The 26,357-nt window shown below is 31.9% G+C and overlaps 3 protein-coding genes across 5 annotated transcripts; all 3 read right to left on the bottom strand.

Annotated features, from left to right (window-relative positions):
- Window positions 1-284: 284 nt before the first annotated feature.
- Window positions 285-13,751, bottom strand: LOC145000224 (ARM repeat superfamily protein). Of its 2 annotated transcripts, XM_078959418.1 has the most exons (51): window positions 13,734-13,751; window positions 10,546-10,718; window positions 10,378-10,468; window positions 10,241-10,295; window positions 9,861-9,992; window positions 9,675-9,746; window positions 9,479-9,569; window positions 9,275-9,370; window positions 9,059-9,137; window positions 8,894-8,957; window positions 8,668-8,771; window positions 8,485-8,587; window positions 8,229-8,318; window positions 8,032-8,109; window positions 7,784-7,951; window positions 7,510-7,686; window positions 7,299-7,388; window positions 7,081-7,146; window positions 6,899-6,997; window positions 6,696-6,770; window positions 6,534-6,593; window positions 6,327-6,416; window positions 6,126-6,247; window positions 5,913-6,042; window positions 5,770-5,849; window positions 5,543-5,678; window positions 5,367-5,448; window positions 5,126-5,271; window positions 4,952-5,032; window positions 4,770-4,870; window positions 4,513-4,697; window positions 4,332-4,441; window positions 4,120-4,248; window positions 3,947-4,021; window positions 3,725-3,858; window positions 3,581-3,653; window positions 3,353-3,484; window positions 3,114-3,286; window positions 2,921-3,043; window positions 2,750-2,810; window positions 2,555-2,650; window positions 2,368-2,468; window positions 2,169-2,277; window positions 1,956-2,069; window positions 1,800-1,871; window positions 1,599-1,697; window positions 1,449-1,520; window positions 1,286-1,371; window positions 1,126-1,219; window positions 922-1,029; window positions 285-709 (listed from the first exon to the last, which is right to left on the bottom strand). In XM_078959418.1, the coding sequence occupies exons 2-51, from the start codon at window positions 10,580-10,582 to the stop codon at window positions 518-520; spliced, it is 5,133 nt and encodes a 1,710-aa protein (XP_078815544.1). In that variant the 5' UTR covers window positions 10,583-10,718; window positions 13,734-13,751; the 3' UTR covers window positions 285-517. The 2 variants fall into 2 exon arrangements, with proteins under 2 accessions (XP_078815544.1, XP_078815545.1); XM_078959419.1 differs by lacking the exons at window positions 9,675-9,746; window positions 9,861-9,992; window positions 10,241-10,295; ... (1 more) ...; window positions 10,546-10,718; window positions 13,734-13,751 and having other exon boundaries at window positions 9,275-9,362.
- Window positions 13,752-14,312: 561 nt separating this feature from the next.
- LOC144999834 (uncharacterized) lies at window positions 14,313-16,738 on the bottom strand. The gene is made up of 5 exons (XM_078958994.1): window positions 16,351-16,738; window positions 15,450-15,492; window positions 15,122-15,249; window positions 14,943-15,013; window positions 14,313-14,688 (listed from the first exon to the last, which is right to left on the bottom strand). Exons 1-5 carry the CDS (start codon window positions 16,499-16,501, stop codon window positions 14,584-14,586), a joined length of 498 nt encoding a protein of 165 aa, XP_078815120.1. The 5' UTR covers window positions 16,502-16,738; the 3' UTR covers window positions 14,313-14,583.
- A 4,817-nt stretch (window positions 16,739-21,555) lies between these two features.
- LOC145000520 (transducin family protein / WD-40 repeat family protein) lies at window positions 21,556-25,597 on the bottom strand. 2 transcript variants are annotated; one of them, XM_078959761.1, is made up of 12 exons: window positions 25,303-25,597; window positions 24,915-25,130; window positions 23,641-24,831; window positions 23,386-23,567; window positions 23,059-23,290; window positions 22,780-22,986; window positions 22,523-22,651; window positions 22,364-22,432; window positions 22,132-22,254; window positions 21,975-22,025; window positions 21,701-21,878; window positions 21,556-21,599 (listed from the first exon to the last, which is right to left on the bottom strand). In XM_078959761.1, the coding sequence occupies exons 1-11, from the start codon at window positions 25,540-25,542 to the stop codon at window positions 21,714-21,716; spliced, it is 2,805 nt and encodes a 934-aa protein (XP_078815887.1). In that variant the 5' UTR covers window positions 25,543-25,597; the 3' UTR covers window positions 21,556-21,599; window positions 21,701-21,713. The 2 variants fall into 2 exon arrangements, with proteins under 2 accessions (XP_078815887.1, XP_078815886.1); XM_078959760.1 differs by having other exon boundaries at window positions 21,556-21,878.
- Window positions 25,598-26,357: the final 760 nt, after the last annotated feature.

Below are 26,357 nucleotides of genomic sequence, written 5' to 3'. Positions count from 1 at the left end.
GGACTCAACTCATGTGTGTGTCTTAAGTCTTAACAACGGAATAGAGAATAGAGGAGAGCGGCTTTGAGGCATGAATCAACACCAAAATCATTGATCATTGATTTTGTATTCAATGAGTTCAACATTGTGGGGGCAACTCTATAGAAAGAGAAGTATTGATCCGCTTGAGAAAAAGCCAACTGAGGGCAAGGAAAAAACAAACTGAATTATTAAATGCATGAATGTAGACGCCATTGAGATTTCAACTTGCAAGCAAAGCCAAGTAGTGGTCCTAAAACCCAATATGAAACCATTCAACTTGTTTGCACCATGAAAATCTTGAGTGTATGAAGTTAAATTATACAAAATTACAACATAAAAATCTATAAATAAATAAAAGAAAACACACAGCTATACAAATCTAGCAATTGTTCTACTCTCTCTCTCTCTCTCTCTCTCTCTCACTCTGAGGTATATATATGCACAAACACAAAGACAAAGAAATTGAGCACTACTACTCTTTACAGAAAAGTTTTTTTTACTTTCTACTAGATGATTCTGAATCGATACTGTAACTGCTCCTCCCAGATTCTATATGATCAAAAAGTCTTTCAGCTCTCCATGAAACCCAATTTCCAGATTTTAATAACATTCCAAGTGCTGATGAACATGTTGCCCTTACAATTGCATCTGTTGAACGACTTGCTTTCCCCACCAATAACCCAAACACCTGTCATTTTATACAATAATACAATCATTTTTTTTAATTATCATTATTAAAAAGTCACTAGCTAATATAATATAATAATAAGATTCTGAAAAGTACATACATGATTTAACTATCTTTAAGTTACCAGTATACTTTTTTTTATAACTGTGTTTTTAACATGTTTCTGTAAAATTGGTTAATAATAAACAAGTTAAATAAGAAAAAGTTGTTGCCTGATAATAATAAGAAGATGAAATGTGTTGATCATCTGTCAAAGCAAGCATGCTGCTGGATAAATAAATGGCATTTGCTTGGATAGCAGGCCATGGAGCATCAAAAGCCTAAACAATAATAAAAAACCAAAATTTTATATTTCTTCAATACATTGATTAAATTTTTTATACTTGCTGATGACAGGATTTAAATTTTTGAAAGACCTGAATTATTGATGACATGTAAGTATCAACTCTGGAAGTCAGATGCTGAACGAGTAGTCTGGCCAGATCTCTAAGGAAATCTTGATAATCACTTCTGAAAAAGGGTAAAATCGTAAAAGTGTCAAAACCATGAAATATATGAAATTACTATAGAATATACCTGTGATCAGAAGTAAAGCGTTGAGTGTTGAGTAGAGGGATTAAATCGTCTATTTCCATGAGGGGAGCTACCCCTTTCATAGTATTCTGTTTAGTAATTTTATAAAATTATCAAATAAATAAAGAGAAGAGATGAGATGAGATGAGATGCGGAGGATAATTACCCGACAAGCTTGTCTGACGGAATATTCCTCATCAAGAAGATGAAGAATCAATCGTGGCAACACAGCATGTACCTAAAAAAGTAGTTTATAAAAAAGTAATTAAGAAATTTTAAAAATAAATAAATAAATAATCATTGAGAAAAAAAAAACCTGTTCAAGAAAAGAGTCACGTTGTGCCCCAGAACCATATTGACTTAATGCTCCAAATGCTGCAAAAGCATTTGCTCTCATCTTAGTGTCCATGGAGACCTGTTTAAAGACATAATAAATTACTTTTAATATATTTTTTAAAAAAAAAATTAATTAAATTGAATGGTATTTTTACTATTTTTATTATATTGAATACTTCACCTGAAGATTGCGAAGGCGCACACACAAATTAAGTAGAACATGCTCCACACCATTTGGTGATGACTCAAGAATCTGTAACATTTATTAAAATATAAATATTCAAGTTTATAAAAAAAAAAATAAATAAACAATTGTTGTAATTATTAAATAATATACCGAAAGTAAGCATAAGACTGCAGTCAATTGAACTGATTCATCTGAGTCATCAAGCAATGCCAATATTACACCAAGGATTTCTTTTGTGTGTGTATTAATATGAATAGGTGGTATCTGCAACAACATATTATAAAAAATAAAAACTTTGTAAAAAAAAATGTATGATTTAATAAATTTAAAAAAAATGTAAATAAGAATTGTAAGATGTATGACCTGGACAAGTCCTCTTAGACATAAACGCCTGACCATTGGAGAATCATCTGACACATGTCTACATAATGCTTCTACTATTTCCTCCAATACTGAACCAGATCCTTCATTGCTGTATTCACAAATAAGAATCATTAAATATAAAATATAAAAATATATATTATTAACAAAAATTATTTAAAACTTAAAACTTAAAACATACCTGTGACGTACAAATTCTGATAATGCTGCTGCTGCAGCTTCTCTCTGGAATCTCACAGGTTGATTTAGGTATTTACTTAAAATAACTGATATTGCTGAAACCTGAATAAATTAAAAGGAAATAAGAAATAAGAAAAGCTTTTTTGAAAATAAAAAAATAAAAAAAAAAAAAGAAAATACAAGTTTACCTCTTTAGGTCTTTTTATTGAAATACATCCAGCCAAAGCACCAATAAGTTCAATCCACTTTTCATCAACAATGTGTTCTCCATCTCTAGCCAAAATCTTTACACCAATGTTGGATATTTATTTATTTCTTTATTTATTCATTTAAATCCATAAAAAAAAAATATATATGTATGTATCAAAACAAGAAAATACTACCTTTCCCATTTCAAGATCCCCAACACATTCACAAAATGCTTGAAATGATATCAGAAGTATACTGCAATTTAACATGACCATATAAAAGCAAATTCAAATTTCAACCTCAGTTTTAAATATTTTAAAGTTATTATGAAAATTAAAAGTAACACAAACAGATTAATTAATTACCGAAGCTGTTCATGTTGGATAGAAAGAGATTGGCTGTGACAGCTTCCTAAATGAAGAGTAAGTATAGCTGTAACAGAGGCGTAATTTTGTTCAACTGCTCTTTTTCCAATTTTACCCCCTCCTCTGTAGTAAATGTAAAATGTAAATATCAAATCAATTTAACTTTATCAATAATTAAATTACAGAAAAAGACCTGAAAAATGCAGTTAAAGCAACAATGGCAGCTTGAAGGATCTCATCTTCAGTGCGTGTGTGAACAGAATCTCCAGAAAGGTCTCCTTTTGATATGTCAGTTTTAGTGTGGCTTAAGGTGGATATTAAATGCTCCAGAAATAATGATGAAAGTTCATTATGTTGTGAAAAAGCCTGTAAATTTCAGGGGTATATAAGTAAATATGTAAATGTGAATCGTATAACTTGATGGATACTTACATAAAATGCATCCTGCATAGGCCAGCCACCTGGCATTCTTAGTATATCTTTTGTTACTATATCTCTTGCAGCAGCTGTTAATACTTCATTGAATACAACTCTAGGACTTGTATGTTCAGCTAGACAAGATATCTTTATTTATTTTTTTTAAATAAAAGTCAAAGAAAACAATAATAATAAATGAAATACTTATAAAAAAATAAAAAGTTAGATTATTTGAAAGGATACAGCAACAAGTGTTTCATGGCGTAAGTATTTCTCAGACACATGAACTGTAGCAGAAAGCAAAGATTGAGCAGTTCTGAAGAAAAACACAAATGTCAATATAACTGATCAATGAAATGTGTAACAACATAAAATGACAAAAATGACCTTGAGATATCAGTTTCATTAAGCTCATTTCCTCTTTTTGTAACAAACTCAATGACTGCTTGTATACCACCTTCTGCTGAGGGCTTAACTCTATCACATATAGCTACAGAACAACCATTGAGAGTAGCCACCAACTGTTTTATCAAATTTCCAACAAAAAAAATATATATATTAATAATTAACACTCAAATAAATTTCATATGAAAAGTCAAACAGTCTTACCTCATCTTTTGTTAACAAAACACAAACAGATGAAATGACACGATTAAACACTTCTGAAGGATCAATAGACGTGTCCTAATCACACAAAGTAAAAACAACATATGAGTAATTTTTATAGAAAAAAATCAGGGCATTGTATTATTGTATTATTGTAATATTGTGTTAAAGGTTACTTTTTTCAAAATGGCAATAACGTCCTCGAGAGATGACAAAGCAGCATAGGAAGATTCAACAGGTGTGGTGTAACTAGAAGCAACATGTCTTGGGAGAGATAGAGATATATCAAAAAACTGGTCTAAAATCTGCATGGAGTAAATAAAGGTAAAAGAACAATACAAGATTTTATAAATTTTTTTAAAAACATTTAGTAAAAACTTTTAAATACCTGAGCAGAAACTTTTCTAACTTGAGAATTTGTATCAGCACAACGTGGAAGATACACTATCACTCTATCTCCCAAACACAATGCATCTCTACTTGGCAAAAGAAAAGCAGCTGCAATTCCATATCCATAAATCATAATTCATTTATAGAAAGTGAAACATTTTTATAAAATATAAACTTACATGGTAAATTTGAAACATTTGACTTTGAGTTGCCAGTGACACAAAGGGTACGAAATTTGAGAAGCATTTCATAAACTGCATTGCATCCTCTTTTTCTTTGGTAATCAAGAGGTGAAGAGACAATGTGATCGATTTGTTTCAAGATATGTAAAAGTTGCTCTGCACGACTTCTTCCATCTTCCCCACTATAAAATATAAAAAATATATATATATATAATGTTGTAGAGTTTTATGTAAAGTGTTAACAACATGAATACCTTGTGAGAAGAATTGCACATAAAAGAGTGATGAGATTGTCAATAAGAGGATTCACAGCTCCAGCTGGATCATTAGGTAAAGAAAAGAATCCCAATGTTGCCTGTAAAGGAATAAAAAAATTGAATAAGTAGACTAGAAAATTAAAAATTTTAAAAAAAAAAAAAAAAAATTTAAATGTCACCTTCATGACAATATTTCGCATTTCGGTTGTTAACTTTGGATCCACAGATACTAAAGTAGTGCAAGCACTTAAAGCAAGGGCCTAAAATACATGTAACAAAAACAAATGAATAAACATTGAAATGATTCTTCAGAGTGATTGTAATTTATAAATTATTAAATTAAAATTAAAAACCTGAGTGTGTAAAAGCTCAACACTTAAATCAGAAAAGCCTTCTTCATCATGTCTACGCATTAGGGTTAGTATGTAGTCAAGCAACTGGTCTCTTTTTTTCAATGGGAATGAAATTCCACTTTCAGCAGCATTAATAACAGCACGCCCTAAAGAACATAAACAAGATTTTTTTTTTTTAAAAAAAAAAAAAAAAATTTAAAACAAGTAACATATTTGTAAAAACTTTCTATAATATACTAACCTAGTAAGTCGATAGCAGTGATAACAGCTTGTTTTGCACTAGGGTGTCTTACAATAAGAAGATGTGATAACATATTAGTGCCCTAAAAAAAAGAAGCACATAATTCCATGAGAAAATTTGAAAGAATACATGAAAGACACAAAATGAAGACATTTATTTGAAGTTTTTAATGTTACCACAAGTGCATCTATTCTGGCTTCAATTACAGTTGAAGGAGCATATCTTGCAGCATATCCATACATGAGAGCTAATGCAGCATGAATGTCATCAGAATCTTTAATCTTAGTTTTATCTGAGAAGAAGGATAGAAATCTGCATTTCAAACAGTCTTTTATTGTCAAGACTAAAGATAAAATCAGCATAAACAATAAAAAGTAAATAAGAATAATATATATAAATATACCTCTGGAGAACACTTTCTCCAATGTTGTCAAGAATGTCTTTAAGTTTATCTAAAACAGTATCCAAGTGGGATGCTGCAACCTGCAAGGAATTGACATGGATTTAATTTAATTCACAGGGGTAATTTGGTAATTCCATACATACCAATCCCATGGCTTTAGCCAAACCAAGTCGATTTTCAGGAATGGTGATATTTGCTTGTTTGTACATCCAGTCAATTTTATCACGAACATAAGTCCTGTTATCAACTTTCTGAAGAAGTATACCAAGACATCTGTAGGAAAAAAATATATATATTCTCAATAACATAATTTAATTTTTTTTTTGAAAGTAATGATAATGAGAATGAGTTCATACCTGTGAAGAAGTGCAGAATGCTCATCATCAGATGTATAAAGCTCATACTGCTTTGCAAAAGCATTTCCAAGAGAAATGACCCAATCAGTATCTTGAACAACATCCAAAGTTTCTGCAAGAAACTGCAAAAATAATAATAATATTAACACATTTTTAATGACATGAAATGTAAAATCTCTATTTGGAAGTGATGACACGTACATTGATTATCATATCATCCCATGTTTCTTGATAATTAAGGTCTTGTTTAAGGTCTTCGGTGTCGCTGACATAAGCTTTCATTTTTGGAATCTAGAGCTTACCAAAACAATATATTAGTTAGAGTTAGGTCAAAGCATCATAACTAATCCAATCACATTAAAATAAATAAATAAATAAATAAAGATTATTGACTACATAACTCGGTACCTCATCTTGCCAAAACAAGTTTATGTTTTTTGGAAATAGTGAAGCCAAGTAACACAACACCTGAAAATCCCATGAAAAAGCAAAGTAATTCTCTATTCTTATTAGTAAAACATATAAAAAAAAATAAAAAAAAAAAAAAAATAAAAAAAAAAAAAAACTTACTGTTAAAATTTGAGTAGCAAGTTGTTCTCTTGCAAGAGGATTGTGAAGAAGCACCACTAAACGTGCAAAAAGCTCCTGAATTTGTTCATTTAAAAACCAATCATTCAATCATTCAATCAATTTATCAATCAATAAATCACTTCCATTTGCTTTCAAATTTCAATCAATCAATTAATCACTTCCATTTTTATTCAATCAATTACCTCAGGGCGTGGAATATCAACACGAGTTCTACATTCACGTATCATTTTATCATTATGAAGAGCTCTATGTCTACACATATCTGATATGCATCTACAAACCTGTAAAATACCTTTTCATTATTCTATATTGTAAACTTATAATTTATATCATATGTTGAGATATAAGAGAAATTTCAACATACTGTGGCAACTGCACCAGTGTATAAACGAGGTATGATCATCTTCAACATAAATGGCCACAAAACATGCTGCAAAATTCACATCCGTTTAGCTATTGTGGAACATAAAAAGTAAATAAATAAACCTTTTAACAAAAAACAATGTCATACATGATTACATGTTTATTCTCATCATAAAGAGGGAAAATCTGGACAATTTATTAAGGTTCAACTTACTTTACCTCCATTTCAGGAATAGTTATGGTTATTAAAAGGAGACCCTTTTCACATATTGCTCTTAACTCTGTTGGACGAACAGCTCCAATCTTTACCTTCAAGAAACAGTGAAAAACACACACACACACACTCCATTTGTTAGACATTATACAAACAATTCACAATCACACATAGATGAAATACAAATTACAAATTACAAATTACAAAGTTACAAACCTCAGATCTCTTTTGCTGAAAGGAATAATAAAGATTGCTAGGTCTAAATGGGTCCCTCAAGCTCACAAGGTCATCAATTTCTTGATCTGACATGGCACAATGTCTTACAAGATATTCAACAAACAGCTCCCCAGAAGGACCAATCAAGTAACAGTGAGAAGCCATAACAACTATTAGCTGAAAAAGAGGAGGAATGAAAGTTAAAAGTTATGTTTAAAATCTAAATTTTAAAATTTGAACTCACAATATTGTAAAAGTTGAAAGAAAAACATACTTCTGCAAGTGCTTTACGAACACCCAAATTTTGCTCTTCTAATAACACTGTAATGGCTTCTATTAATGCAGGCCTTTTATTATGCCAAGCTTCAGATAACCTTGGTAAAAGATGCTTTAGAACACATAGAGCACCAAATGTCATTTGATCTTCTTTCAACTTGGATTTCTGTATAAAAAGACACATGTTAGTTTATCAAGAAAGTTATTTTTGTAATTATGATATGAGGAAGAAACTATGGGACTCACGCTTAGAAGAAAAACAAATAGATCTGCAGGATACACCAATCCAACAGTGAGAAAGCAATGTTGAACTTCATTATATGTCTGCAACAAAAGCAGTAAAAACAGTTACAAAGCAATATATGAACAGCATGTCAATGAAAATTCAGATATTTGAATTTGTATAATCATTGAGAAAAGAAAAATAAAAATAAAAAAAGCACCTTGAGGCCAACACAGAAATTTGAACGCTGTTTGATGTCAGTGTAACTACAAACAACTGGTAGAAGTGTTGATAATACAACTGTGAGATCCTGAAAAAAAAAAAATTAACATATAACATTTATCACTGAACAATTAGCATCCAGCAATGTTTCTACAATCAGAAAAAGCAATTGGATTTGTTGATTACTTCATTAGAACTCTGAATTAGATGGAGAACAAAGTATCAAAAGATTGTGCTTTTACACTCTTACTAACCTCAAAATCAAGTAAAGGAGAGCCATTTTGAGGGAGTGAAGCATTCAATAGATTGTGAAGACTACATGTAGCCAAAAAGACAATATCTTGATCCCTTTTATACCTGCATAAATGACAAAGATTTTGAATGATCATCATACTATGTTTCAATCAAAAATCAATATGAATGATCATCTATCTTACAATTCCAATATAGTTGGAACAAATTTTGGTAAAGATGCCTTCAATAATGTTCTTGTAACAAGCCCAACTAACTGACCCAATGCTTCTACAGCAGATGTCCGAACCTAAAGAAAAAGCAATATTAGCACTTTAGCAGAATTTTTCATTAAAAGAAACACCGAAATTACTATGTTTTTTAGTCCCAAGTTGTGTAATTTTAATGATGTTGTAATTCACAATTGCAAACCTTAAGATCACGTGAAGTTGCCCAATTTTGCAATAATAACTCAAAGGCAGAATTTAGAAACGACCTGCACTTAAACCCATAAGATCAAAAAGAAAGAAAAATAGTGTTTACATATATCATAGAATCAAAAGGAAACAACAATAAAAAAGAAAAATGATTTCTCACATGACATCACTATCAAGAATTGATGAAAGAGGGTACTCCACACTGTATTGCCAACAGGCTTGACACCAACACCTGAAAGCTGGAAAAAACAATGACACGAATAAAAATAAATGTAAGATTAGAGATAACAGTGCATGTGTAGGAAAGAACCAATAGATGATAGAATTAGTGAAAAGGAATCATGGAAACAAGGAGTTAAAGGGTCTTTCAGCATACCATTTGCAAAAATTGGCCGATGTTGATCTTTAACATTCCCTAAAATGGGAAGAACTCGGGAAAGCACACCTTTAAGTCTTGGGGTAAACTGCAGAGCTTCAAATAAATGATCAAAGCACCAAAAGATATTCAGTTTCAGGACTCAGTTTTGAACACATGAAAGAAGACTCATAAGGATGCCAAAGAGTTGGATAGAGGACTAACCATCAGAAGTAGCAAAGTCTGCAAGTATTTGAACCATAGCTGGAAGAGCTGAGTTTTGTGCAGATAAGTGAAGAAATAGTTCTTCCATCATCTATGGAAGTAAATCAGAAAGCTTGAACAATCAGGCATACATTTTGGAACAAAGATAGATGTGAAAGAATGATGATATTCTTTTTGACTGTTTCTATCTACTTACAAGGTCTGGTAAATGAGAACCAATAGCAACAAGTAGAGATGAAGCAGCCCTTTGCCAATCAGCTTTTATTTCCTACATGGCATATTAAAAGATAGATGCCAAACAATATTATAAGCATTACATTACAAAATTTGAAATGATTAATCATTAGAGAAACAATACTGAAAAGACTCGACCCAAAATTACCTTTGATGAAATGATCTCAGCAGTGGCAAGTTTAGCAAGTTTGGTCATATAAGCGGTGTCAACTTCCCCTTCTTCAAGGGCACTAATTGCAATTGACATGACTGTAAATACACCAGCAATATTCCCAAACCTCTGCAAATAACAGGAAAAAGAAGTTCAAATAGTCTTTCTTTTTTCTGATTACGTGTGTAATATATGTTACAGTGAGTGATAAGCCGTATAGTAACACGATGCTTGCTGTGAAATTAGAGTCGCCTTTACCAAATTTTGAGAAGAGTGTTACAGAAAAAATATAGCTTTATTAGTGCACAACTATTGAAATTACAGTAATTGTGGAAAAGAGAGGGCTTTGTGAGTTTATGCAATAAGAATGTAAATACCCGACGGCCGCCTCGAGATACCGTTAAGCAACAATCAAGAACTAAAAGCGGGTTCCTGCAATTCCATTCAATTTCAATTCACCAATTCAATTAAGAGTGAAAACTTAACATTACGTATACAATACACGTATGCTTACAAAGGAGCGAGGGCTTTAAGAGACGCCATGGACGCTTGCTTAACCATTGGGGATTCATCAGCGAGCGATGAAACCAGAACCTGAATCGCCTCTGGGAATGAAAGATAAAAATATATGATGAAAATTCTGATTTAGATAATCGAAAAAAACGTAGAATTAGGGAAGTACCAGGAGCAGGAAGCGAGTTTCCAGAACTTGATGCCATCACTGCATTGAATCAAAGGAAAACAAAGAAGATGATGAAAAGGGAAGAAAATCGGATCGCAAAATCGCAGTGAGAAGGAAGAAGACAGCCCGTCGTGTATAATTGCCAGGTGGCTTGCGGTGCTTTTTTATTCACCCTTCCAGAAAATTAATACATGTCTCAGAGTTCCTTAAAAAATATAATGATTATGATCCTAAAATAATAATAATAATAATAATAATAATAATAATAATAATAATAATATTATTATTATTATTATTATTATTATTATTATTATTATTTTGAACAGCAAAGTAGGACGATTATTAATTTATTGTTATCTTATAATAAATATATATGATTTGAACGGTTAAGATTGCAAGATTGCAAGATATATGTCAAGTGGTTTAGTTTGATTTTATGGTTTTACAAACCAAGTTATCTACATTGCAATTTGACAGGTTTGATAATTTAGGCCAAAGGATGAGAAACGAAGGATAAGATAACTGAGTTTTGTTTTTTTTAATTGGTTAACTATTTTTAAATTTATTGTTATTATATTATTTTTAAGCTAACATTAACATTAACAGTTCACTTTAAATTAGTAATCCAACTAGAATATTGGGTTTATCAATTTTGTAAATTTATCAAATAACTAATACAAATTATTATAAAAAATAATCTAATATATCCAACCATAAAAAAGCAGATCCAAAATGGTATAGAAATTTTTGTCAACATAAACAGATGTACCTATCACAAGCAATTATAGACGGTTTGCTTGATCGAAACAGGAGTTGTACTATTGCAAAGGTGGAAATGGTGATTAGAACTAGGACCAAAGTAGAACAATTACATGGGATACACTATATAGACATCTTGATGCGCTTATTAACATTCTAGAATATGTTTGGATTTCCAAACGGAAAGATATGTAGCGATAGAATGTAGGGGGGGGGGGGGGGGGGGGGGGGTTGCGGAAATTAAGGTAGTTAGAATTCGCCATTTAATGGATGATGCTTGGCTGTCGAACGGTAGAAGGGCTTCTCGGTGAAACAGGTTTATTCTTAGGAAGATTAATATCTTACTTTGGTGCGCTCTCCTTGATTGACACTATGGGCGATTTGGAGACATCAAAACGATGTTATGTTTGGAGACATAAAACTCATTAAATCTTTACTTTTCGATAGCATAATTGATTTTTCATTCAATTGGTTCGTGCGTTGAAACAATAAGGTTAAGGTTAGTTGGGTTGATCGGTTTAAAAACCAAAGTCTAACAATTTTTGTGTAGTTTTCTAGTTTTTTACTAGTTTCGTTATAAAATACAGCTATTCTATAAAAAGTTATACAACTAAGGCACTCTAAAAAGACCTAAGTTACTACATAGTACATCCAATTCGCAGCATAAGTTGTGATGAAGTTGCAGAAGCTGTCTCGTTACTATGAAACCTCTCTTAATGTTGAAGTGGTTGGGAATGGGGTGTAAATCGGGTATTACCGGTGCCGATCCAAAGATATAGTAGGTCAGATCAAAAAGAAAAAATGAACCACCAAAATCATAAATATAATAAAAATTAAATCGAAAATAAACATCATTATAAAATTCATTATTAATATTAAAAAAGAAACACAAATATGATCACAACATTACAAAACAACTAAAAAAAACTTCCTAGCATATTTAGATAAATTAACTATCTCTCTCTCTCTCTCTCTCTCTATATATATATATATATATATATATATATATATATATATATATATACTCTATGAATTTTGGATCCCTTGGAGACATGAGTCATACACAATCGTCCAGGTTGCCCACCATCTGGATTGGGCCTAGGTATCACAAAAGTACAAATAGAACACCAACTCATGTGCACACCATATAATGGGTAGCTTTGTTGTAAGTAACATGACACCTCGTGTCACTAAAGGTGAGACGTGCAACTAACAAAACTCACATCTTAGTGGATGTACAAAAAAATATTTTGCAAACCTTAATGTTGAGTGAGAAGTCAACATATTTACACATCACGACTCTACTAAGAAATAATATCTTTCATCCCTTTAAACTCTTCTTAACTCTACTCTAGAAGGTCCAATATCACATATTAAATGTAAGAACCTCGTATGAAAACACTAATTCCATAAACACCAAAAAGGAATAAAAGTAGAAATCATATGTAGTAGTTTGCACTGCTTTGCAAACCTCTTGGTATGGCTTTGCACCTTATTCACGGTTTACAAACTTTCATCGTAAACACTCGTCACTACTCTTAGGAATAAAAGTAGAAGCCATATGTAGTAGTTTGCACAACTTTGAAACCCTCTTGGTAGGGCTTTGCACCTTATTCACGTCTTTACAAACTTTCCTCGTAAACACTCATCACGACCTCCTATGAATAAATGAGAAAATAAATTACACATACAAGCTCAGTGTGATCTACATCCACAGGACAGGAGGGAAATGTTCATATTCATGAGCTTGAAAACCAATAGTATGATTGAAACCCTAGTTATTCGATGTATTATATAGGCAACGTACAAAACATAACCCTAACTAGAATAGGCCACGCATAGTTACACGTATCAATGCAGGTTCATACCGAGGAGGGCTCCCCCCCCCCCCCCCTACCACCCCATGGGATAAGTGTTTGTCGTGTACGGATTCAGGTCTAACGGACCTCAACCTACTCCAAACACTTATCTTGTCGATATCGGGTGTCAAGTTTCTTTACGGGTCGATATCCATTTGAGTCATCAAATTTCAAGTCACATTTGACATTACCTTATATGCATGGTTTGTACAAGTCCTCTATAAAGTTATACAACAATATCTTCACTAAAATTCATATAAACACATACCTACACAGTACGACTTTACCAAGATCTTGTAAAGTTATACACCCCGCTAAACAAGTTCACAAAACCTATTAGCACGATGGTATGTATATCTATGAAGTCCTACAAAAACTCATCATTACACCTTTGATGTGATGGGACAATTATTAGAACCAATGTCACTTTGTAATATGGAAAATATTAGCTACGACTGAGTTTGCTATCTTGTAATGGTTGTATCACATTATCAGTAGACCACCACAATGAAGGAGTACCTAAGTTAGAGCGGTTATTTAAGAGAATCTGCAATAAATACGAAAGCGTACCTGAATTAGAATGGTTATTTGAGAGAATATGCAATGAAGTGGATGGTGATATCCAATAAGCAATTACCCAAATGGTTTAGCTATTCAACCCCATTTTGTATGAATTAAGAGTCTGGATAACATAAGTTACACATTTAAAAAAATCATAACCTTTATCGGACATTTTTAAATATAAAACTATAGTGTGATATAATATACATTGCTAAGTTTTGTAATTTTGAAAGTAAATTAGCCAAAAAAAAAAAATTTAAAGCTTTATCCATGAAAATCGTGCCTCACATTTATATCATAATACTCAAACATTTTTTATATAACATGCTTTAGTACTTTAATGATATTTGTTCAAACATTTTCTATGCTCCCATTTGTTTAAAACTTCTCTTTTTCTACAATGACTATAGTACATTAACTATGAAATGTTTCTTGTAAAATAAATTTCACAATTACTTCTTGTAACCACACTTGGTTACAAAATTGGTGTCTTGTTTTCAATTTGTGAAATAATTTATATTTTTACCCCCTCATGTTTTAATAATGAACAAACCAGTCCTTGGTCTTTGAAACATTGCACTAACAATATAAACTTCATGTTTGATGTCCCTCTAAACAAATTGAGGAAACACCAAATTCTGATTCCTCAAAGATTATAAACAATTTCAACCTATCTTGCAGATATTCAGTATCGATTCTTATAATTTAACTCAATGTGGAGTAAAAATGCAGCAACTATACATACTCCATAGTTTCTATACTCGTGTTCATAAAAACTTATTCCTATTTTCAACTTAACAATAAACTAAACAATTGTATTATAAAATTATCAATTGTAAATTTTAATAATTGGATTCATTCATGAAGAGCTAAAAGGTGATCCAACAGGTGCAGCAAGTCCAAGAGATCGCATTATTTTAAACCTTCTAACTTTTCTTGAAGTATATAACGGGCAACTGACCTCCTACATAACAATAAAAACATGTCATTTTATATCTATATTTTAAAATAATTTGCAAATTTGGTCCCTGAGGCTTTTGTATTTCCTTTTTGCAAGTTTGGTCCTTACTTCAAACATACAAAAACCTTAAACAATAACCAAATTTGCAAAAAGGAAAACTTAGGGACCAAGGTGAAAGAAAGAGATAAACTCAGGACTAAAATTGTAATTTATGAATGTAGAAGAAAACCAGCAAATTTGAGCACCCTTTAACTCACATCAAAATGGACTTTTGGTTTTCTTTCACGCTTGCTTCTTGCTCTACCTGAACTCGATGAGTTATCCCTTTCTGAATGAGCAAAAAAGAAAATATAAAATGTTTGAAGAAAATTGGAGCAATTTTTATAAAAAGTTACAATATTTCCTCTTTTGGAAACTTTCAAGATTTTAATTTTACCTATTTGATCATGTGTTTTAGCCCAAACAACACTTCCTGGAGTTCTGGATACTTCACTGATTTCTGTTGGTTGTGATCTATTAGGATTCAGCTCCAAATCCAATGCATCATTTCTATCTTCATAATTTCTATATCCCCACATAAAAAAAATAAAAACTTTGAGAATTTATATATTAAGGGTACCAAAAAAAAGAGTTAAAAATGTGTTCTTGATATCGAGGAAAGATCAAAGTGTTAGAAAATGGATAAATTGTTTTCAGACTCAATGGATTTAACAAATGGATAAATTGTATTTGTACGCCTAATTGTGTCATTTGACATATTTAACCTCCCCATAGTGTCACTTGTCTGCATCTCTCGAAGCTCTATATCTGTTACATTAAAAAAAAAACAGAAAAAAATGGAAGATAATTACTTGTGTTGTCATAATAAACAAAAAGACATCTTTTTTAAGACGAAAAAACACAAGTAGACACATGAATTCCATTCCATTTCCCCTCAACCAAATGCATGATAGAATTTAATTCCTTCATGTTCCAAATCCTTCAATTCCCAATTCCATTGATGGATTTTGATTCATTCAAAATTAGTCTACACCTTTTAATTTATATGTACAACTTTGCCAATGTTATGGGGGCATTCTTTCACAAAAATTCAAATATCTCATAAATGCAATTATCCACATTTCCCTCCAACATTACTTGATAAAGCACATAAAATCAAATCAATCAGAAAGTAGAGATTTCTTATGGATTCAATAAATATTTTCTATTACAAACATAAATTTTGGTCAAACAGATGAACCTGTAGAGTATAGACTATTAAGGTTACTCATATGTGAAACCTAAGGAACCTTGAAGTTGAAGGTGCCTTTTTCCATCAATTATGTTCTAAAGAAAGATGAAACAATCACACTTTAAAAAAAAAGGACTAAAAATCATGCAAACTATCTAGAGTTTAGCAAATTGTGCACTCAATGAATAGAATAGGGAAATATAAATTGCAACAGGTTCAATTTTATGCATACATGAACTAAGAAATCTAAAACTATTCATAGAAACCCTAATCGGAACAAACATGCAAAAGTACCCATATTTTTTTCGGAAATGGCTGATAGATCAAGCCAATTCATACATAAATCAACACATATGCTTCATATATCAAATCACAAGTCGCAATTTCCGGAACACAAGTTCGAATTTTGAAAAAGGGAAAGAGTTAAACAAGACCTTTGGAGGAACAGATGGGAAGAAAGAATTCAGTGCGAGGTTTGGATGTAGAAGCACTTCTCGGAAGCTGAAAACACTTGGGTATGTGATCAATTTGTCGGGTTTTCTCCGTCTTATTCTTTCTGCAATACACCTTAACCTCCATTGCCATTGCAGCGGTAAGTTGCGAAATAACGAGAGAGATGGAGAGGGAGAATGGAAGGCTATAGCTTTTGATGGATTATTTGGGAAGGAGCATGTATATATGTAGGAATTGACAACGCAAAAATTGGATTGGGGAATCTTGAATGGGTCGCATTGGATCACTCTCTTCTGACCCTTCTTCCCACAAATTTCTTTTGGGGTGAAAACTTCAAATACAAAGTTTTCCAAATGCATTATGAACCCACAACCTTCGTTTTCTTTATCGTGTTATAGTACAGAAGTTAAATTTTCTATAATAAAAACATATTGGATAATGTCACAAGTCTTGTAATTGTCATTCTAAGTTTCGTAAGTTGGTTGTTGATATAGAGCTCTAAATAAACGTTTTGTTTTTGAAGAAAAAAATATATTATCATTTAGAAATTAGAAACGTTTTATCATTTAAGATTTTGAAGAAAAAAACATATTAGTAAGTTGGTTGTTCACTATGTTCATTCTCGGTGGTTGATCTATTTAACCATTATTTGCCAAGATATTCATTCTTTATTCTAGTGTCTAGAATATCATATTAATATTAATTAAAACTAAAAGATATATATTTGGAACAAGAAGGAACGACACTATAAAAAATAGGTGTTCGAGTGTATTGAGAAATTTAAGATTTTTGCAAAATAGTCATTAGACCATGTGTTATAATAATCTCTCATCTTTCATTAAAATTAAAATATGTGTTCCATATGTTGAGAAATTTAAGATTTTTGCGTAGTAATCATTAGACCCTGTGTTATTATAATTTTTCATCTTTCATTGTCACTAATTGCACATCATCCTTTGTCATTCAACTTTCATTCAATCTTTCACTTTGTGTTATTCACCAATCGTTTATCTTTCATCTAATTTTTTTTAATTTTTTTAATAAAAAAACTAGAAGAAAAAAAATGAGAGAGAGAGAGAGAGAGAATCTCGTTATGAGGTTGGAGTCACGATGAGATTGTTAGTGTACGAGTCTGTAATGGCTGACGAGATTAAAATTGCATGCTAGTTTTTGCAACACCTAGTTTTTTCCTATCAGGAATTAGCATAAAATCTATACCTTAGTTGTACGGATTTAAAAAATGTAGTCTAATTTGGTGGTTACAATTCCACCATCGTGGCTCTGCACATCCATGTTTATTCTCATCGAGTCTCCATGTCTACTCTCATTTAATATGGATCTCTAACATATATAGTTACTTATAAGATTGTCGCACCGATGTTGGATATACTAACATTCCCCCACAGAGTCAGAGGCTCGATGAGAATAAACAGTGATGTGTTAAGCCACGGGGGTGCAGAACGCCGACTCTGATACTATGTAAATATATGTAGAGCTCAATATTAATTCTCTAAAAGAGCCTTTAGGAGAGAATGAGACTCCAACATATATAGTCACTTATAAGACCGTGTTGCACCGACATGGAATACACTAACAAAAATAACTTCCACTAGTGTTCGGTCCATTTTAATGATCATCTATATTCTTCAAAAGCATATTCTATCTTAGGACAGGTCCATAACTGCTTTATCTCAGCACCACCTGAAACACATGATATAGAAAGGTGATATGTGAGACGATATTGTCTCATAAGTACATGAATTTTAGCCACAAAATACCTTTCAAAACCATTTAGTATTTTGAAAATCATGTTCCCAAAAACTCTTTTCCATCTCATACTATTATTTTCCAAATACTTTGCATTTCAAAACACTTTACCTTTTGAGAACCATATTGTTCAAATATTTGCAAGTCAAACATTGTCTTTCAAATCTTGCTTATTTTGCAAACTTAAACCATCTGACAAATGTATAAATTCCCAAAAGTATGGTAAAAGATAGGACATTTCCCAATCCATAGTGTACTTGCAAATTTCCAAAACAATTAGCCAACACAATAATATTCTATATCCAAATCGTATATATGTACAATACATGTATCAAAGTACAATGAAATGTAAATAATCGGTCAACATTGGTCTAGTTCCACCAAGCTAACCCTAATGCATTTGTATGTGATACTTCAGTCTAAGGTTGACACCCGATATGAAGCTTGTTCCTAAGACATGTCCCTTTGTTCTAGAACGTTTCCTAATGAATGTACTTATCTGTAGTACTTTGCCCTCAAGTTGTTACCCTGTTTGGAACTTGTTCCCAAGGAATATCCCCTTGTCCTGAAACGTTTCCCATATTAGGATTAGACAACTACTTTACAAATGGAGGTACCGTCCAAGTAGTGTTTTTACGAGTGTCAAGACAAGAATATAATCTATGGTCATGAAATCCACACATAATGATGCACAATCCAAAGCTTGATATTTTCCAACAACATTGATTAAAACATATAAGTATCATATGCATTGTGTAAATTAAACATATAGCCATGTATTATATATATATATATATATATATATATATATATATATATATATATATATATATATATATATATATATATAAGACAATAAAATATTCAAATAATATGTGTGTAAAAAATAGCATAAAGTTACAAACATTTAAGTTTTTTGCAATAATAGAAATAAGTCATAAGCTTTCCTAGATTTACCAAAATAACAAAATAAGCCTCCATGCCTTTACCAAAATGATAACAAAACAATGCTTCATGGCTTTAATCAAAAAATAACATAGGTTTTCTAAACTTTAACCAATTCAATAAAACAAACTTTAATCAAAGCATTAACACCTTTTTTTCTAAACCATCTTTACAAATTCGAGCATTCAATTACTCTGATTGAGTTGGTTGCCCTGCCAAACAAAGATCCGTAATAAGTTTTTGTGTTTCATTGGAGAGTCATTGATATCATAGAAATCAAAGAAACAAACCATTGTTCACATTCTATAGTTGAGGCAAAATACCATGCTATCAAGTTGATGCATATACGTTCTCATCTTATTTTTTATAAACCATTACTTTGATCTAAGATGTTTCCTGCTATTTTCAAGATGGCTCTAAAAAATATCTCAACAAGTACATCTTAAGCATGATGTTGGATATCTTTATTTGCACTTGAGCTTCTAGGATGCAACTCCAAGCTCTCATATGGCTATGAGACTCACAAGCATCACATATTAGTAAGCATGGTACTTAATTACTAATCACTTAGTTAGCAAATTCTATTACTTATGTGTAGCTTAGCATCTTGGACATACGTTTACATTGTATATGTGTAACTGTGTTTGTTTGCAAGGGTAAGAAGATATTTCATCATTTTACATTTCTTGTGCTTTAATTCTTCTCTAATAATACTAGTGAGCATATATTTTAAAAAAAAAGGTAATTAATACTTAAGTCTTTGCATAATAGCACAATACTCTATAACATCCACAACAAAATCCAATAATTGCCTCAAAACTCCCATCTCCACCTACAAAATTTGGATCAACATAATGTGAAACTTACAATTTCATAATACAAAAATATAACTTAATCAAACATTTACACATTTGTTGATCATTTCTTTAAAAATACAAATCCTGCAAATCAAGACCACACATGTCCATCATCCTTCTTTTGCTTCTTCTTCTTCTTTTCCCCTTTCGTGTCCCCCCGTGCTTCAACACGTTTTGACTGTTGTGCCCTTATTTCTTGCAACTTGCTCTTTGCATCTCGAAAAGCCGCATCAGATTTTGAAGCCATCAGTTGCTGAAACAAATCAAAGTTTTTGACTTTAGCCAAAACGATAAAAATGTAATTTACGGATTTACCACCTTACTCAAGTCAAAAAAAAAAAAAAAAAGTCAAACCTTAATGTGATCCATGGCTGCCAAATTGAATCCATAACCAAATGTACAATTTGCTTAAAGAATAAAAATTAAGTCAAATATATGTATATGTTAACTTTTGTACCTTAATTTTTCACATGAAGTATGTCTTTAAGAAGAGCCAAAAGAGGTTTTTTGTACTTGTTGTAGCAACTAACTGATTATGATGCAACTGCAGTAACACTGTTGCAATCCTGCAAACTAGCTCAACCTAAACATTTAAAACAACAAAAAAAAAATCATTAAAAGCTTATGATCTTTACTTTAGTGAATATTAGAAACTTAATAATTTGTTTAGGAAACTCAAGAGCCTTAGACTTGGTTCTTGTTGTCTTCTAGTCATTTGGTGGAGAAAAGAATGCATGTTTGTGCTCTCTTGGTTTTATACAAGAGAGATCTTACCACTTATGAACTTCTTTTAGACATAGAATTTAGGATTTTTTGCATGATGTTTTCTCATAGATAAAGTTGGAAACAATATCCATTAAGACTAATGATAGAAGGGTTATGGAAAGTTTGAACCTTTGTCTTAAAGGATCAAGTGCTTAATAAGAAAAAAGAACATGCTTTGAAAAACATGACCTTCGCTCAAACTGTAACCAATTCAACAAAACAAACTTTAACCAAAGCATTAACACCGCTTTTCTAACCATCTTTACAAATTCAAGCATTCAATGAAGACTTGTAACGGGTTTTTTATTTTTCATTGGAAAGTCGTTGATATCATGGAAATCAAAGAAACAAATCGTGGTTCACATAATCAAATAACGCAGAATATCATGTTATTACTTCGATTACAAGTGAAATCATATGGTTATATTTGCTACTAGACTTTGGAATCTTCTCTCAAGACCCCACATTGGTGTTTTGGAATCTTCTCTCAAGACCCCTATACAAACTTCCATTAACAAAACATATAGAAATTGGTTGCCAATTTATGCAAGACAATTCTAGATTGTACTATCAAGTTGATGCCTATACATTCTCAACACCAAACAAAACCATTGTTTCAATCTAAGATGCTTCCCATTATTTTCAAGATGGCTCTCAACAATCTTTCCGAGTACATCTTGAGTGTGATATTGGGCAAGTTTACATTGTATATGTGTAACTATGTTTGTTTGCAATGATAGAAGATCATTTCATCATTTTACATTTCTTGTGCTCCAATTCTTCTCTCATACTACTAGTGAACAAATATTTCAAAAAAAGCTACATTGCACAAAAACACAATACTCTATAACATCCCACAAAAAAATATAATAATTGCCTCAAACTCCCATCTCCACCTACAAAATTTGGATCAACATAATGTGTAACTTACAATTCCATAATACAAAAATATAACTTCATAAAACATTTACACATTTGTGTATTTCTGTAAACATACCAATCATTTCAAATCAAGACCACACATGTCCATCATCCTTCTTTTGCTTCTTCTTCTTCCTTCTTTCCCCTTTCGTGTCCCCCCTTTCTTCAACGCGTTTTGACTGTTTTGCCCTTATTTCTTGCAACTTGCTCTTTGCATCTCGAAAAGGCGCATCAGATTTTGAAGCCATCAATTGCTAAAAACAAATCAAAGTTATTTCAACTTTAGCCAAATCGATAAAAATGTAATTTACAGATTTACCACATTACTCAAGTCAAAAAAAAAGTCAAACCTTAATGTGATCCATAGCTGCCAAATTGAATCCAAGGGTATCCTTACATTCCTGAAAAAAAAAAAGTCAAAATTAAGTTCTCTCTCTCTCTTTTTATAACCAAATGTACAATTTGCTTAAGGAATAAAAACAAAGTCAAATGTGTTGACTTTTGTACCTTGACTTTAGCATGAAGTATGTCTTTAAGAAGAGCCAAAAGAGGCCTTGTACTTGTGGTTGCAACTAACTGATTATGATGCAACTGCAATAACACTGTTGCAATCCTGCAAACTAGCTCAACCTAAACATTTTCAAAAAAAAAAAAGTTAAAAAAAAATAATCATTAAAAGCTTTAAGCTTATGATCTTTACTTCTTTAGTGAGTATTATTAGAAACTTAATAATTTAAACCTTATCAGGATTAGAAGACCAATCTTTTAAATTTGATAAGAGCTTCAAAGCATCTGAAAACGGTAAAGCCTGCAAATATACAAAATTAATTACAAATTTATGTAATGATCTTTCATAATTCATATACAAATACATTATTTTTAAATTTTTTTCACTTACAAGTAAAGTTTGTTCCAAATCATTTGTATGAACTTTTGAAACTGCACGAAGAATATAATCAGAAGGAGAGAGCCCAAGCATGATGACATTTGACCTAAATTCTCCACCTTTTCCCTTTTTCTTTTCCTCCTAAATTTTTCAAAACCAATAAAAAAAGTTAATGTGCATATATATATATATATATATATATATATATATATATATATATATATATATATATATATATATAAGGAATTTATAACAAGATCCAGAATTACTTCATTTTCAGCCATTCTTTTCAATTCTTCAGTTGCAATATCCAATGCTTCAATAATGGAGTCAGTTCCAGTGAGGGTATCTTGCGTCTTTTTACCAGCTATAGCAACAGCACCTTCTTCCGGAAGCTCTTGTTGAGGTAAATATCTGTTCTCTAAATTCTCCAAATCAGCCTCAAACATTTCTTCCAATCTTTTCTCTTTTTCTTCCTGAAACATTATGTAATCTTTACTAATTAAGTAAAATGTAAGAATAAACCAAGGGCAAAATCGTAAAAATACCTCGAGAAAAAACGGTTCTTCAGTCCGGTCCCACCTTCTTATTGACCTGTCATGTGACCCCGTGACTACAAAATCACCACGATCACTAATTGATAAACACCAAATTTCCGCATGATGCCCTTCTAGGGTTAAAAGTAACTCAAATTTATCAGCATCCCAATATTTTACCACACGATCTTTCCCAACTGTAAACATGTAATGTGTGTTTCGGACAAATTTTACCCCTGTAACACTGCCATATTAAAAAAAATAATGAATTTCAAGAAATAAATACATTCATAGAACTATAAAGATTTTAACTTTTTTACTTAATACAGTAACACTTACCTATCAGCATGAGCAAAAATGGATTTGTGACAATCACCAAAATCCAATCCCCAAATTTTTATATTTTTGTCTGCGGACCCCGTTACAATAAGATCCCCATCAGATGATATATCCATGCACAATACTGGAAGCTTGTGACCATATAATGTAAGAAAAAACTTTGAAGTATCCATGTAAAACACCTGAAAGTTTTCAAGAAAATATTAGCAACTATTCAACTAATATAGAATAAAGAATCAAAAAGACGTATCTAACCTTCACAGTGCAATCCAATAGTGCAACAGCTATATGTTTCCCATCAGGGGAAACAGCAACAACGATGACATCATCATTCATTGATAAGTTCTTCACAGTTGAAACTGTTAAACTGACCGAATCTTGACCTTGAATCTTTGTGGTTTCATATTCCCAAAACTTAACATCATGATCAGAACTACCTGTCACAAAACCACCACCATCTGATGTGGCGACAATTGATTGGATGGCTCCTGTATGGGCTTTTACTACTTCAACTAAAGTGCCACTTCTTACATCAATAATTTCAAGATTGCCACTTTTTGTACCAATGACAGCGAATTTGTTCCCAGGAACAAATAAGCTACACAACCCGTATCCTGAATCAATGGTGCGAAGGCAAGAACCAGTGCTAGGGTTCCAGATTTTGACAGAATTGTGACTTGTTGACATTAAAAGAGTGTTATCTGAACTAAGGGTAACACTTCTTACATCAGAACGATGCCCTTGAAGCTCAATGGAACTGGTTTTTGTAGTGGAATTGGTGTCTATGGAATATATTTCAAGTAAATTGTTGTTTAATGATATTGCTAATGTAGCTAGTGAGTTTTTGGAAGTGATGGGGGAGAATGAGATGGAAGAGATTTTCTTGGTGGCTCTTACAGTTTGTAAAAGCTTAAATACATCAGGAACTGTAACCTCTGTAACAATGGTTTGGTTTGAATCTTCTGTGTTTCCATTTTCAACCATTTTAGAAGATTTCTTCTCTTTCTTTCTGTTGACTCGTCTTTTTGCTTTACGTTTTGATTCCGTATCATCTAATACGCGATATATCTCCACCGTTTTTCCTGCAGCTTGACAGGCTAAAAGGGTACCTGATTTGTTGAATCTTACTGTTGCTACGCGATCTTTGCTCTGTCTTTGAATTTCACCAAAAGGTTTTAGAATTTCCCATTTGTTTTCAGTAGAAGATTCTTTGTTGTTTGTATCTAGGTTTTCTTGCTTAATGGTGTAGAATCGGAGCTCTGAATCTGCTGATCCGGTGACTAAATACCTTTCTTCAGGATCGACATCTATGGACCAAACTTCACTGTGATGACCACCGATTATTTGTGTACAATGTTGGGTGTCAAGATCCCAAACTCTTAAAAACTTGTCCTTTGAGGCACTAACAAGCTTTTTACCAGAATCCAAGAAAGCAAGATCGGTAACCTACATTCCAAAAGCAATTAGATGGAAGAAATTCATATGAGTAAGGTGAGAAAATACTTCGATTGTTTTTATAAGATATAAACCTGATCCCGGTGGCCACGTAGACGGAAAAGTCCAACTTCGCCAATAACATCCCATAGAACAATGTCATTGTCTTTGCTCCCAGATGCAAGTAATGATCCTGTTTTGTTGAAACGAAGGATTGTTGTAGCCCCTTTGTGCCCATTCAATGTTGTCTCACAAGTTCCTCTCTCACAATCCCAAATTCTTATACTTCCATCAGCATGCCCACTAGCTATCTGTGACAGATGGAAAGAAATAAACAGACGAGAAATCTTATTTTAGGTTATATCGATAAGTAAGACGCTCCCAAAGCAAATTTGAGCTGGATAAGATAACAATACGGGACAAGTTTTGATAAGCTATACAAGAAATACGACATGTGCACGCGTTATAGGGAGGAGTAGGCACCAGAGATGAAGAAGAAGGCACGGCTGCAATGGAGGTAACGGCTAGAGAAGGGCCGCGAGATTGGGTAGAAGGTGTAAGCGTTTTGGCGCAGACGCCTTGACGGACATGCCAAACACCGACCTTCTCAAGAGCTGGAGCTAGTAGATGTTTACCGGAGGTGTCGTATGTGATGTTGGAATCTACTGAAGCAATCACTCCGAACGCCGTCGCCGGCTCATACCGGAGATACGACTTCACCATTTTGTTGCTCTTCTGGCGTTTGATGCGATTGTTTCGTTAAGAGGTTTTTGGTTGCTAGGGTTTAACGGTTTCAGGTTTTGCGAGTTTGACTTATTTTGACTAATTAGACTCGGGCCATATGGGCTTATTTAAACCCAATTTGAATTGGACACAATTCACGAACCGGGTAGGATCAAATTCAATTCCATCATCGACTAACTCAATTAGATCTTCCATCAAAATATTATATGTTGGGCTTTGTAAGTATTATTCCTATTTTTAATGTCTCAAATGAAAACTGCAATAAAATCATTATATATTCATTTCATAATCGATTTAGTTTCCATATATATATTTTTTATTCAATTAAGTCTCAAATACCAGTAATCGTATTCAATTTAACCCTTTGACACGGTCAACAAATCATCCAAGTTTCAAAAATTACATTTTTGGCCCATATTTCAAAATTTATTACAAATTTTATCCAAAATTTACACTTTTGACCTAGATTTTAAATTTTGTTACAAATTTGGTATAAATTTTACCTTTTTTGCCCAAATTTTAGAATTTTATTATGAATTCATCCTAACTTTAATTTTTTTATAGCTTTTTTTCTCAAAGAATTGTTTCTAATATGTTTTTTCTTTATAAAATCATACTTATACAAAAAAAAAAGTATTTTCACTTAAAATTTATATTTTCTATATAAAAACTTATTTTTAAAAACTTTTTTTATATGAATATCTAGTTATAAAAATAAATATTTAATAAGTATATAAATATATACAAATCCGTTTTTCTTGTAAAAAAAAGTATACAAACACCTATTTTATCTA

This window comes from Lactuca saligna, chromosome 6 (genome assembly GCF_052625555.1).
Source record: "Lactuca saligna cultivar CGN05327 chromosome 6, ASM5262555v1, whole genome shotgun sequence".
Taxonomy (NCBI): Eukaryota; Viridiplantae; Streptophyta; class Magnoliopsida; order Asterales; family Asteraceae; genus Lactuca; species Lactuca saligna.
This window is presented reverse-complemented; position numbering and strand designations above follow the sequence as displayed.